Raw genomic sequence first — 16286 nt, 5'->3', positions numbered from 1 at the left:
TGTTGTAGAGCAGATGGAGAGAGACAAAGAAGGTGGTGAGTTGTTTAAATGGACTTTTATGGTTCTCATGGAGTATGCCTTGATTAACACTCCTGCTGATGGAAATTTGAGGCCAAAAATTTTAGATTACATAGCTGATGTTGAGAAGATCAAAGAATACAATTGGTGTGGCTATGTCATATCTAGATTGCATGAAACACAAAAGAGGTGGAAAAAGAACACTGCAAAGATATTTACCGGGCCAGTTATCTTTGTAGTGGTAAGAATATATTTGTTTTCCATTTTCTATGAATCTATTTACAGAAAAACTAATATTTAGTTTTTGTTTAATGTAGGCTTGTTACGTGGACAGGATTCTTTTTTAAAAAAAATGGTGCCAAGATGTTATCCAACAGTGAAAGGATGGACTGCCGAACTATTGAAAGAAAGACAAAGAGCAGAAATAGAGAATTCAACATTTGGTATGGGTCATATGTATGACAGATATAAAAAGCAGCCACATGAAGAAAATGATGAAGATGACGAAGAAGAAGAATCTCAAGATGTATAAGTTTTGAAGACAAATGATCATCATGATCATGATGAAGTGGGGACAACCAATGAATGGGAGAATTTCATACATAAATGGAAGGAAGCTGCCAAAAATGTTAAAGCATCAATGGAGAAGATTGTTGATGTCCTTGAAGCAGCGCCGGAAAAACTCAAGAATCTAAATAGCTTTAAGATAATCTGTGATACAACAAGAAATGCAGTGGGATTGAGAGAGGAAGGTGTGCAGCATGTTATAGAAAGTCAGAATACAATGACACAGGCTATAAACAATGATGAAACTGATGATCCTGAATGGATTGATATCATGATTGAGTTAACTAAAGCTGCTGAGAGGACATATATATTGAAAAATAGGAATGAGTTCCCTACCTTCACTCTGATACCTGAATGTGACGACAGTCCTAATGAGAATCAAGAATTTAATCGGGAAAAGGATGTGGAGAAGGAAAAAGATGATGAGGTGGAAAACGAGCAAGAGAAACAGAATGAAAGCGAAAAGGAAATGGCTAATAAAGCAGCTGGAAAAGAAGAGGAAAAAGTTTCAGGGAAAGAAGTTCAGAATGAAGAATATGAGGTAACTTTTAAAAATGATAGTTTAAGTACATAAAATGATTGTTTATATGGTTAAAATGATATAGGTTTGATGATGTTTTTTGTTGGTTCTGTTTTATTTGAAAACTGATACTTTTGCATCATAAAATGATAGTTTAAGCGGATAAAATGATACTTTTGCATGATAAAATGATAAAATGATAGTTTCGGGGAATAAAATGATAGGTTCTGTGAATAAAATGATAGTTTTGTAAGAAGTATCATTTTATCTACTGCAAGTATCATTTTGTCATTATATAATTCAGAAGTACCATTTTATAACATAAAAATGAATTATATTTTCATGCATATAGAAAAGTATCATTTTATCAGCTATAACTATCATTTTATCAGCCAAAAGTATCATTTTATTAGTAATAAGTATCATTTTATATAGTATACCTTCTGTCAATAACAATTTATATTTTTTTTTAATGAAAGCATGACAGAGTTGATACCATAATAACCACTGTCATGGAGGATATCCACAGAGATGATGAAGTTTTAAAACAGAGAGAAGAAAATTTGAATAAGGAGAAAGTGGTTTCTCAAGAAGATGATGAAGTTTTAAAACAAAGAGAAGAAAATTTGAATAAGGACAAAGGGAAGAAGATGGTTTCTCAAGATCCTCCAATGGAAAAGGAGAAAGTGGTCAGAACAACAAAGAAAATTGTTGAAGCAATGTGCTCTCCCTACAATGTCAGAGCAGTAAATCTGAAAGGAAAGCTGAATAAAGAAGAGAGGGAAATAATGTACTGGTTGATGACAGATGAAGAAAGTGAATAGTAAGTTTTGAATTACATAATTATATTCTTATTCAGTTCTTTTAACTAACATTAAATATGAATTTGAAATCAGTTATGAGGTAGTTTATGAGAACGACAAGATCACAATGTTCAAGATTGACTTCCACAGCCTTGCTCCACGTACATACGTCAGGATCAACATCATAGATGCATGGGTTGTGTTCCTCAACTACAATGAAAAATTCAAATCAAAGGCATCACCGAGTCGTCTTTTTATCAACACCACACCTACGGTACAGTAAACGAGTAAATAAATAATAGTATTACATTAAAAGTTAAAATATATTTACAAAACTGTAAACATGACAGCTTTACAACATTACTACAAGGAGATCTGGTTGGACTGAAGCAGAGAGTCGAGAAAGATTTTGCTCAAACTTGAATGAATGTGTCAAAGATTGAAGATTTCAAATGGAAAAATTATGACCTGGTAAGTAATAATTAGATATACATTACAGAACAGGGGTGCGTTATAATGATAACCCATATTTATGTGATAAGCTAATAACCCTATCATTTTATAGGTCAAAAATATCATTTTTACTAAAAATGATATTTATACATGATAAAATGATATTTTTCGTCTATAAAATGATACATTTCGTCCATAAAATGAGGGTTATTAGGTTATCACCATAAATATGAGTTATGATATGATCACATCCATTAACGAACAACATACCTATATTTTTGAAAATGACATTTATATATAATGTTTTGAAAATTAGATATTCTTTCCGATCTGGGCGTACGAACATTATTATATCATCTGCTTCAATCTCAAAATGCAAATGATGGATGTGATTGACAATTCTCTGGTTAGTGAAGATTTACTTCAGAAGAAATATGAAGATGCACCAAGTACTCTGGTATGTTTAGTTAAATGCATTCAGTATTTATTAGTTAAAATGCATTGAATATAATTTAGTATGGAGCATAATATAATTTTTAATCAACCTCATGTATGTTTTGTGTTATTTGAATAGAGAAATTTCTTCCGAACTTATCTTGGAAATGGAGTCAATCCATCAATGGGAAGAACTGTCAAACTGTCAAAAACCAGATACATGAATATGCCATGGCAGAACGATACAAATAAAGTTGACTGGAATTTACGTGATGCGCCATTTGGAGACTTACATGGGTGGTCCTGTTCGTAACTGGAATTCGGGTTTAACGAAGAAGGGAACAGAGTCTTTCATAAAACTCCGTGCCAGATATACTGAAGCATTGCTTATTGGAGATACTAACAAGAAGGCTTTTGAGACACTTATAATGATAAAGAAGAAGTTTGAGAATGACAGCAAAAAAGGAGAAATTGATGTTGAAAAGATGATTAGAGAATTTAAACCCCCTGTATACTAACTTCTATGACTTGATAATAGCGTTTTGTAATAGTGGTTGCGAATATAATCACCCAAAATTATCATTTTATCTGCTGCAAGTATGATTTTGTCATTATACCGTATTATCAGTCAGAAGTATCATTTTATCATTTTATCTGCTGAAAGTATCATTTTATCAACTGCGAGTATCATTTTATAATTTTATAAGTCAGAAGTATCATTTTATCAGCTTATATATCATTTTGTCAAATTAAAATATCATTTTATCCATTGAGAGTATCATTTTATCAACTTATATGTCATTTTTTCCAGCTTATACATCATTTTATAAGGTTATTGTCATTTTTTCAGATTAAAGTATCATTTTATCAGTTTATAAACAAAAGAATGATGTTATCAGCCAAAATGTCATTTTATAAGCCCAAAGTATCATTTTATATGCTGCAAGTATGATTTTCTCATTATATAATTCAGAAGTATCATTTTATCAGTCATAAGTATCATTTTATCATTTTATCTGCTGAAAGTATCATTTTATCAACTGCGAGTATCATTTTATAATTTTATAAGTCAGAAGTATCATTTTATCAGCTTATATATCATTTTGTCAGATTAAAATATCATTTTATCCGTTGAGAGTATCATTTTATCAGCTTATATGTCATTTTTTCCAGCTTATACATCATTTATTAAGGTTATTGTCATTTTATTTGCTGCGAGTATCATTTTTTCAAGTTAAAGTATCATTTTATCAGTTTATAAACAAAAGAATGATGTTATCAGCCAAAATGTCATTTTATACACCAAAAATACCTAAACTATATCAAATGGCTTCAATCTGTCGTCTCATTGACTCTACCACAATTTCTTGAATCATGACGACCCATCTCATGACATTTACCACACCGTCGTAGAGGCTTATTTGCTTTCCTTATTGCACTCTGCCTCTTTGCTACTTTGCCACTAGCTGATCCTTTGGTACTAACAACGTCTGGAGGATGTACATCAATTACATCAGGTACTGTCATTCCATAAAAATCCTCAACCATCTTCTTCTTTTCAATGACCGAAGGTGCTGCACAATTTCCAAATATATGTTGTTCCAAATCATCAAGACCAGCACTTAACAAAGACAAATGATCAATACTTCCTTCAGACTTTTGGACTAATCGATAAAAGTTGGAGAACAACTTTTTCTTAACTTCCTGCTTTTCATCCAAATCTGCAAGATAAAAGATAACATTATTACAATAAGAACTATCATTTCTCTGACTGAAAAATAGAATTTTTACAAATAAGGTTAAAAATGGAACACACGTTCAAATGGTTGTTGTTCCTCAGATGGTAGACCATGTGCTGCCTTTAGTAAAGAGCTCTTCAACCACCTTCGACCAAAATATTTCTCAGGAATGAGATTAGCAGACTTATTCTTCAACAAACAAAATATATGACAGCATAACAAACCAATTCTGGAAAACTTCTTGCAACTACAGTCGAATGTGTCTTCCTTACAATCATACTTAACATCCAATGTTCTACCATATTGGTCCTTGACCTGATGCATCTTGATGTTATCCTCAACAGTAGTTATAGAAACAATCTCACATACCATACTTATTTCCTGTTGTACATGTTTGAAAATAGAATCAGTGTAGATTGTAGATGCATGCTTCTCAATAGGCAATTGGGTTGACAAATCAGGAATAGTTGAGTAATCCAAGTAGTTCAATCGTGAATTGGCATTCCTTTGATCTCCCACAGCATAATTAAAGAAATTGATGAATTGTACAAGATTTGCACGTGGCTTTGTGTAGTTTTTAAAAAAGCTATTCCCCGATTCAGACATCGATGTAGTCCTAAGAAGCGACCCCATGGGAAAATCTCGAAAATAAGCAGGAACCCAGAATTCTCTATCTTCAAACATTGATCCAAACCAGTGCACGTCTTCTAATCCATACCGTTCCATTATATCATTCCATATTATATCAAACTCATCAGGCTCTAACAAATCAGACCAAACACATGCATTCAACTCTTTTTTGAAATCTTCATTACCAAGTAAAGATTTGGGCAACTTATCTGACACCTTGATATGCCACATACACCATCGGTGCCTTGTTTGTAAAAGTACTTGTTGAACAGCAAGTTTGATACCCCAATCTTGATCAGTGATAATCAATTTGGGTGCTACCCCCATGTATCGAACAAAACAGCCAAACAACCAAGAATAGGATTCTCTACCCTCACTTGATAACAAGCCAGCTCCAAATGTAACTGGTCTAGAATGGTTATCTTTTCCAGTGAATGGAGCAAAAATCATGCAATACCTTCAGAATATAGCATAAAAATGAATTATATTTATCATAAAATGGTTAAAATGATATAGGTTTGATGATGTTTTTTGGTGGTTCTGTTTTATTTGAAAACTGATACTTTTGCATCATAAAATGATAGTTTGAGCGGATAAAATGATACTTTTGCATGGTAAAATGATAGTTTCGGGGAATAAAATGATAGGTTCTGTGAATAAAATGAGTATATTCTGAGTATCATTTTATCAGCCAAAAGTATCATTTTATTAGTAAGAAGTATCATTTTATCTACTGCAAGTATCATTTTGTCATTATATAATTCAGAAGTACCATTTTATAACATAAAAATGAATTATATTTTCATGCATATAGAAAAGTATCATTTTATCAGCTATTACTATCATTTTATCAGCAAAAGTATCATTTTATTAGTAAGAAATATCATTTTATCTACTGCAAGTATCATTTTGTCATTATATAATTCAGAAGTATCATTTTATCAGCTATGACTATTATTTTATCAGCAAAAAGTATCATTTTATCAACTGAAATATAATTTAATCAGCAAAAAGTATCATTTTGTCTATTAGCAACAAGAGTAATATACATGTTAGTGTTGTATGTTGAATCAAATGAAATTACATCTCCAAACATATGATAATTTCGTCTTGAAATAGCATCAGCCCAGAAGAGTCTAGTTAACTTTCCATGAGATCCTATCTCAATTTCATAATAGAAGGCATCAGATGATTCCTTTTGAGAACGCATATAATCAAAAATCATTTGAGCATCTGAACCATCAATATTGGACATAATATCACGATAACCATTTCTAATATCAATAATATCACATCCAACATTTTCAGGTCCACTCATTATCTCCTTCAAAAGTTTGAATGTGAGAGTGGGACCAATATTACACCTGCGCACAATCCTCCATAAACCTCCGATGGATAGGATCCAGATTGCGATTGGCCATCATAAAATGCCTATGCTCATCCGCAACCATTAAGTGATTATGATACTCAACAAACTGATAAACCTCATATCCTCTGCTCTTGCCATCTGAATAATATCTCAAATTGAGCTTAGCAAGACATTCACACCTAAATGACCGACACCTACGCTTTTTAAAAGACACTTCAGTTGATTGGGATGCATGACCAAGTATAAAATTCTTAGAGCCTTGTCTGCTGCAAGCCAAATACTGCCACTTAGTAATACCTTGAACTGATTTGTTACCCATTTTACGAATGCCAAAACCAACTGAACGAGCATAATGTTCATAGAAACCAACTGCTTCTACTAATGTATTGAATTTCATACCAATCATTGGCTTCAAAGCATCATCACAAACAGGAATGTACATACCTACAAATCAGTAAAAGTATCATTTTATCATAGTATCATTTTATCATAATATCATTTTATGCAGTAAAAGTATCATTTTATGCAGTAAAAATATCATGTTATGCAATAAACCTATCATCACAAACAGGAATGTAAATACCCACAAATCAGTAATAGCATCATTTTATCATAGTATCATTTTATCCGACAAAACTATCATGTTATGCAGTAAACCTATCATCACAAACAGGAATGTACATACCTACAAATCAGTAATAGTATCATTTTATCATAGTATCATTTTATCATAATATCATTTTATCCGACAAAACTATCATATTATGCAGTAAACCTAACATTTATAAGCCAAAAGTATCATTTTAACACATAATCGACAATACATAATATAATCAAATAAGAATTTCAGTACATCAGAAACATAAACCAATCAACAACTAATATTAATCTAAAATCAAATTCAATACATGAATATGAACACAATCAATAAGCTAAGTAATAGATAATGATTGTTACCTTCGTTATTTGCTACAGATTCCATCGAAGCAAATTTTCACAGCAATTGAAGAGGTAATCAATGAAAATAAGAACGCAAAATTGAAAACATCTTCCCGATCACAATTATGGAAACAAAATCTGGAGAATACGGAATAATGAAACAAATCGAAGAAAATCTGGAGATGTTGAAATAAAATAGGCGAGAAATATGGAAGATGAAGATGAGAGAATCGATCTTAATTGTGAAGATGAAGATGAAGGAGAGAATTGAGTTCAAAAAGAATGAAAGCGTGATTCGCGCGTTTGGAGTAGAATTCAGAAATTAAATGAGGAAATTACATTTTTACCCCTCCGCGCCTTTTTTATGAAGTAAATCTAAGTTTGAATCTCAACCACAAGATTATCAAATATGTGTGGTCCAGATTTGGTTATAGAGTTATTATGTGATTTGGGGGTTATGATATGATCACATCCCCTCTATATATATATATATATATATATATATATATATATATATATATATATATATATATATAGGGGTGCGTTAGGCTCCTTTGCACCCTAAGTGTCATATTTCCTTCTTAATCTCAGCCCTTGGATCCTTAAATTGGATGGTTGTGATCAATGCATTATTAGTCTATAATGTTGCATTATTAGCCGCTGTGCATTATTAGAATGAAAATGTGCATTATTAGTCTATAATGTTGCATTATTAGCCGTTGTGCATTATTAGAATGAAAATGTGCATTATTAAATGACACGTGGCATTAATCTAACCGTCAGATGACAAAATCGTGGGGCTAGGATTAAGAAGGAAAAAGGACAAAAGATATGAAAAGTATTTGAATACATCCCTATATATATATATATAGGGTCTTGTTAGGATGAGATTTTTGGGTATAATTGAGAAATGAGATGCAATCTCAGCCACTAATTCACAAGATTAACTTTATGTCAACAACTATCACATTATGTCAACACGGGGGTATAATTGTCTTTTCATTAAATTGTGTTTGAATTCATTTTCTAAAATCCTCTCTAAAACTCTAGTTGCAAAGTCTTCAAATCTTCAAACAACATTCAAATCTTCAAATCTTCAATATTCAAATCTTCAACATTCAAATCTTCAAATCTTCAAATCTTCAACATTCAAATCTTCAAATCTGCAACTCTTCAACATTCAAATCTTCAAATCTTCAACATTCTTCAAATCTTCAACATTCAATAAAATAACACTTATTAAAATGTCAACAACTAAAAAATAACACTTATAATTCACATATCAATACCGAGAATATCGAATGTCAACAACTCGTATTAAAATGTCAACAACTAACAAATCGCACTTATAATTCACATATCAATACCGAGAATATCGAATGTCAACAACTCGTATTAAAATGTCAACAACTAACAAATAACACTTATTATTCACATATCAATACCGAGAATATCGAATGTCAACAACTCGTATGAAAATGTCAACAACTAACAAATAACACTTACTATTCACATATCAATACCGAGAATATCGAATGTCAACAACTCGTATTAAAATGTCAACAACTAACAAATAACACTTACTATTCACATATCAATACCGAGAATATCGAATGTCAACAACTCGTATTAAAATGTCAACAACTAACAAATAACACTTATTATTCACATATCAATACCGAGAATATCAAATGTCAACAACTCGTATTAAAATGTCAACAACTAACAAATAACACTTACTATTCACATATCAATACCGAGAATATCAAATGTCAACAACTCATATTAAAATGTCAACAACTACCAAATAACACTTATTATTCACATATCAATACCGAGAATATCGAATGTCAACAACTCGTATTAAAATGTCAACAACTAACAAATAACACTTACTATTCACATATCAATACCGAGAATATCAAATGTCAACAACTCGTATTAAAATGTCAACAACTAACAAATAATACTTATAATTCACATATCAATATCGAGAATATCGAATGTCAACAACTCGTATTAAAATGTCAACAACTAACAAATAATACTTATAATTCACATATCAATATCGAGAATATCGAATGTCAACAACCCGTATTAAAATGTCAACAACTAACAAATAACACTTATAATTCACATATCAATAGTGAGAATATCGAATGTCAACAACTCGTATTAAAATGTCAACAACTAACAAATAACACTTATAATTCACAACTAAGGGAATTGTTGTTGACATGGTTTGAAAGTGTAGTTGACATGACTTATAATTGTTGTTGACATGACTTGTACGTGTACTTGACATGGCTTGTACGTGTAGCTGATATATTATATACCGTAGTTGACATGGCTTGTATGTGGAGTTGAGACGATATGTACTGTAGTTGACATGACTTATACGCGCAGTTGACACGATATGGGTTGTACGTGTAGTTGACATGGGTTGCAAGTGTAGTTGACATGACTTATAATTGTTGTTGACATGGCTTGTATGTGTAGTTGACATGGTTTGAAAGTGTAGTTGACATGACTTGTATTAAAATAACACTTATAATTCACATTTTAATACTGAGAATATCAAATGTTAACAACTAAAAAATAAAACTTATAATTTACATATCAATACCGAGAATATCAAATATCAACAACTCGTATTAAAATATCAACAACTTATAAAATTCATACAGATAAACTTCGAAACCATGTACATGCCAAAAAAAAATGACACGAAATCAAACATTTAAAACTTGAAAAGATACAAAAAAGAAAAGAAAAAAGAAAGTAAGAAAGAAAGAAATGCATTTGTTTTGTTGCAACAGACATAGCAACTGCATTATAACCTTCAATGAAACATTAATAACATAGTGAAAAAGTTAATCAAACGAGAATTGAAGTGCAACTGCGAAGAAACCAATCAGTTTCCAACTCAATTCAAATGAAACAGCTACTCGATGGATTAGTCATGAGAAAACTCCAAAACATATTCCAAAAACATCAACTCGCACCTTCAAACTAACACAATTAACAATTACTTGTTTAGCATAATGAAACAGCTACTCAAAATCGAAAGCATGAGGAACAGCAAACCTGAGCCATAGGTTGAGCCGGAACGACGAGTGTGCCGACTGCATCAACGAGTAGAGCATTATGCGTCAATCCACCGTACAGATTCCTCCTATATTCCTCGTAGTATTTAACAATAGCTTATATATCAAATGTTAACAATTTGTCAACAACTTGTATATAGTGTCAACAACTCAAAAACAATTCTTGAAAGTGTGGCCTCTTAGATTTTAAGCTAAGTCTTATGAAGAGAAGAACTAGTTCATAAATTAACTAATGGCCCTACAAGAACAGCATCAGCAGCAGACTCCTATTTCTCAGTTTCTGGTCTAGAAAATAGAGTTAAGATAAGTTACTCCACAGATAAAGTAACTAATCCATGCTGTCAATAGTCTCCTAGCAAGTTTATCATAAAATTAGAGTGGTATCACTTGACTTCCAAAAAATTTCTCAAAGTGCTGATTATTTTCATATTAGTATACACCAGAACTAATCTACAAAATATAAGATGCAGATATACATATATATCACTTTTGAAAGCTCATATATTATAAGAATTGACCTTATTGCGATATACAAATTTGAGAGATGAGGATTTAAGCTTTTGTCGTTTAGAGACTCTCAACTGGAATTCTAAATCCAGTGAGCAACCATCATGCAACTCATGTTCAGTGATCCAAACAGAGCAATGAAAAGAAATAAAATATGGAAGTAAAATTTAAACAGACATATTTCCAATTCATATCCAGACTATCATTATCTACCAAAAGAATCTTACACCCGCAAACAAACTTTCCGAAAACGACAAATTCAGTGAATATATTTCATGAGTTGAACATGCCACTTCAATCCAAAACGAGAAGACCATCATCGGTAGTATTTTTTGCGGCTCTGCACAACATCAGTAGTATTTTTTTAAGCTAGATTCAAGCTACCGTAAATTTGTGAAAAATCATCAAGTAATCAACACTAATTCGACATCTTTGCCAGATTCATACACGAGCTTAAATCACTGAGCAGAAATCAACCTCTTCTTGTTCTGAGAAAGCTGAGGCGATTCATTAATGGCGGAATTCTCAATTTGACTGCTAGAAAACGAGCAGCTGAAATCCAGCACATTCGCCGGCGTCAACAGCCCCGCCGCCGCCGCCATCACATCGTAACAATGCAGCAATTCCTCCTGCCACCAAAAAAATAACACTTATAATTCACATATCAATAGCGAGAATATTGAATGTCAACAACTCATATTAAAATGTCAACAACTAACAAATAACACTTACAATTCACATATCAATACCGAGAATATCGAATGTCAACAACTCGTATTAAAATGTCAACAACTAACAAATAACACTTATAATTCACATATCAATACCGAGAATATCGAATGTCAACAACTCGTATTAAAATGTCAACAACTAACAAATAACACTTATAATTCACATATCAATACCGAGAATATCGAATGTCAACAACTCGTATTAAAATGTCAACAACTAAAAAATAAGACTTATAATTCACATATCAATAGCCAGAATATCGAATGTCAACAACTCGTATTAAAATGTCAACAACTAAAAAATAACACTTATAATTCACATATCAATAGCCAAAATATCAAATGTCAACAATTAAAACAAAGTTGAGATATCACAGTTAACAGGACTATCATTATTTAGGTGAATCTCCGTCCCCATCATCATCCATACATCAATCATTCAAGCAAGAAAGAACAACAAAAACAAAAAAAGCAACAAAATCCGAGGGGAAAGAGGAAGAATATGTATAAAAATCAATACAAAATCAATCGGATCATGGCTGCTGCTATCAAAATCTAAACGAGAAAAATGAAATGAGATTAGAAATTAAATTACATGTGTGTCCAAATACGATCTGCGAATTCCAGAAAGCGCCCTTCGCCGGGAGGAGATTGCGGCAGAGCTCCCACCGACGACATTCTCCGACATGTGGACGCCGGTCGCGTAGGCGTTTCTCGCCTGAATCGCGTATTTCCGATCTTGCCTTATCCTCGTTCACGAATCTCTGAATTCCATATTCTCGAACCCCCATTCCCTGCGTTTTCCCCAAATTTCACCGAATTAGGTTTTCAATTAACGCGAATTGAACATTCAGATCATCAATTGATTCAATTCAGTTGCTGATTCAACTTCTCGAATACCGCCATTTCCTCGACGGCGTCGAAAACGCCGATTCCTTCAGCTTCAACGGTGAAGGATCGAAGCGCGCTCGTGAAAGCTCTCTCCACCTATCCGGAATATCTAAGAAACAAAGCTTCCGATGAGAAATCAGCGAAATGACGAAGAATTTCGAAGGATTGTCTGGTTGAGAGAGAAGAATGATGATTGGATCACCGCATCGACTCTCTGGGTGGCCATCTTCTTCATCCCTAATTAAAACATAAAATTACTATTCTGCCCTTTCATATTAAATTAATCTAAAAATATTTATTGTGTGGCAAAATCTGGACCATTCATTTAATAAAAATGAGTGGCTGATATTGCATCTCATTTCTCAATTAGCCTAAATAATCTCAATTGATTATATATATATATATATATATATATGCTTATATTCAATATGAAAAAAATAAAATGGATCGTGCATCGCACGTGGGTTATACTAGTTTAACTATAAGAGTGGAATTAAAAAATTACTGTTTATTTAATTAACCTTTTAAGTCTTCATGACCAAAAAAAAACAAAAAAATGTGGATAAAATGTGGATAGTTGATGATCACCCTTTTTCTTTTAACTACATTATTTTCACTACTCTCTCTTGTTTGCTCTTTTAGGGAAAGAGGTTTATTTCCTAATTTTTGCCTCAACAAGTTACTCGGATGAATCGATAAAGTGTTGAGGTATACGAACATGTAATGTAACTTAATGTTGAGGTATACGAATATGTAATGTAACTTATTACAAGTAACTTTGATACTCTCCCTCTTTTTCATAAAAATCCAAGATATTTGGGGTATTTTTTGAGATAAGTTTAATGGTTACACGGGTGTTCTACAATATGTTTCCTCTTCCATTTTATCAATGTATAAAACTTAATAAGACATATAAACCAAATTTTTTAGTATTAATAGATATACACACTAATTAAATTGTGTTCTTCTGGATACTATTGAGCTATGGATTCATTGTTTCATACTCTCTCACTCGGCAAATTTAAAAATCAACAAACTTATAAATGACACGTATTTTAATTCTTCTGGATACTATTAAACTATATTTTCATTCTTTATGGATACTATTAAGCTATGGATTCCTAGTTTCATACTATCTTTGTACTCAAAAAATAGACAAACTTGTAAATGACACGTGTTTAATATATAATTAGTAAGGTAAGAGAAAGATAGTGAAAGAAGTGTTAGTGGATGTGAGGTCTACATTTTAAATGATGTGTTAAGATTATTATTGTTTAAAACGTTTCATATTTGGACTTGGTCTAATTTTGGGGGACGGCCCAAACCAGTAAAACTAGTCTGTTTTTTTTAGGACGGATGGAGTAACATTCTCCCCCTGTCTCATTAGAAATTAAACGTTTCGATTTGGATCGGGTTTTATAGCGTTTCGATTCGGATTAGGTTTGTCTCTCCTTTGTTACTTTCTCCATCTACAAATTATTCGGCCATTTCAATTTGGTGTGGATTTTAAAAACACGATAGGGGACAGAAAGATCAAACTACTCGGTTCATCCGTGAAATTTTACTACCATTTCGATTCGAATCGGGTTTCAAATGTATGAAGGAAAATATCATATAGTACTATTGTTTGCTTGGACATGAAAACTATTGATGATTAGTACTTTTTTTTTAGAGGGAACCTAATCATAGAAAAACACTCCAGAATCTTGATTTGAACTCGGAAGGTTTACTCCAATAATTAATTATGTTCACCAAATCTAGTTACGATTTGCCTTTAGTTTATTGGGTGGGCACTTTACATATTTAACTCAAAAATTAAGGAAAGATCAACTGATGATCCGGTAATAATGTAAAGATGCCTGCAGGAAGCCATCTTCCATTGTCGGTAATTGGACATAATTAGTTTGTGATGAATTTTGTGCATAGTAAATCTTCCTTAATTAGTTGACAATTAATTATTTGAATAGTCACATTCACTTTATTCTTTGCCTCCTCATAAAAAAGTCATGTTTGCTAAGTTGGGAACTGAAATAGTTCTTCTTTACCTTTATTTGGATAAATAAACAAAAGTACTCACTTCATCCCAATTATGTACAGATTGATTGATATCTTCACAAGGATTAAGTTGAAAATATTACTATATACAATTAAACTTCTTAATTTACTTGTATAGTTGTATTTATCTTTTATGATCAACTAATGCTATCAATTAATCAAATAAGGATATATTAGTGAATGAACTTTTAATCACATTATCTTTTATGAAGTCTACATATTTGGAACATCGAAAAAAGAAAAAACAAGTTCTTAGTGTATTAATATTAAATATTGAAATCGATGCTCTCTTCTCAAAGTAAGCATATGTCTTCTTGTGTCTCATTTGACAGTTAGAACCTTTACTACATTTGAAGAAAAAAAATTAATGACAATGGAACAACCATAATTTTTGAAAGAGAACACTACATTTTCCTCTACCCACTAGTAATCAAACCTTGGAGTCGGAGAGGAGTATGAAATAAATTTTAACAATGACAGGACATAATGTACTTCACAATCATCAAGATGAATGAAAATACCACCTAATTCTTATTTAGAATTAATGTGCATAGGTGGAAATGAGGTAGTTAGACTTTTAAAATAAATTTACTATAAATCCAACGGCAAATGTGGTAGTTAGGTTGATCAGATCAGGTAGTTAAATATTAAAGCCACCAAGTCAAAAAAATATTAAAGCCACCAAATCTTTTTATATTTTAAATGTGGGAATGAAAGAAAATGAAAAACAAAAGAAGAAAAAAGAAGTAAAAACACAGCATTTTCTCCACTTTTTAGCAAAAAGGTTCCACTGATCGCGGAGCATTAGACGGCACTTCCGTCTACGTGTCTACGTTGTAAACGCCGCCGTTGCATATATTTATTGTTTTTTTTTCATTTTTTATATAGTTGAATGTTTATTCATGTAATAATGTTTTTATTATATGGCTAATCGATATTAAATTATTTGAGTCATATATTTTAAAATTACGAATTTTTTCTTAATGAAAACCACGAAAACTGTAAAGCATAACTCTTGTCATATTATTATTTCATTTCACCAAAAATCAATGCATTTTTTAAGTTCTCCGCTATCCGTTGCTATTAATTATTTAAGGAATTGATTCGAGAATCTTCTCTGTTCACTCAATTATTGAATGTAAAACCTGATCTAAATTATGCTGGCTAAATACTTATATAAAATATATAAAAGTTCTATCTATTCTTTATTATTTATTCATTTTTTAAAGTATAATGAAAATGAATGAATTGATATCTGTTTGATTTTTATTTATTTAAAAAATTAATGATGTAAATAACAAATTTTAGGGTATATATATAAAAAAATAAGTACTACTACTAGGGGTAGGGGTGTGATTAATTGCTAGCTTTCTAAAGTTGCTAACTTGCTAACTCATCAATGCAGTGTATTAAAAATGTCAACACGATAACATTAAAATATCAACATGTATAATTTTGTTGAACTTCAATATAATATGTTGATATTATGTGTTGATATTTTGATGTCACCGTATTTACATTT

General features: G+C 31.5%; 1 protein-coding gene across 1 annotated transcript; it reads left to right on the top strand.

The window, feature by feature from the left end:
* The first annotated feature begins 658 nt into the window (after positions 1–658).
* LOC148923402 (uncharacterized) lies at positions 659–3344 on the top strand. Its single transcript, XM_089061483.1, has 3 exons — positions 659–1126; positions 2936–3096; positions 3335–3344. The coding sequence occupies exons 1-3, from the start codon at positions 659–661 to the stop codon at positions 3342–3344; spliced, it is 639 nt and encodes a 212-aa protein (XP_088917609.1).
* The last annotated feature ends 12942 nt before the right edge of the window (positions 3345–16286 follow it).

This window comes from Salvia hispanica, chromosome 6 (assembly GCF_029641045.1).
Source record: "Salvia hispanica isolate PSC_SH4W2 chromosome 6, Shi_PSC_v1, whole genome shotgun sequence".
Taxonomy (NCBI): Eukaryota; Viridiplantae; Streptophyta; class Magnoliopsida; order Lamiales; family Lamiaceae; genus Salvia; species Salvia hispanica.
Note: the sequence above shows the minus strand (reverse complement) of the source record. Positions and strands in the feature narration are given on the sequence as shown.

Coding starts and splice junctions, on each gene's coding strand:
- LOC148923402 (XM_089061483.1), top strand. CDS start 659: ATGGAGAAGATTGTTGATGTCCTTGAAGCAGCGCCGGAAAAACTCAAG. Junction 1,127..2,935: donor TTCAGAATGAAGAATATGAG/GTAACTTTTAAA, acceptor TTATTTGAATAG/AGAAATTTCTTCCGAACTTA.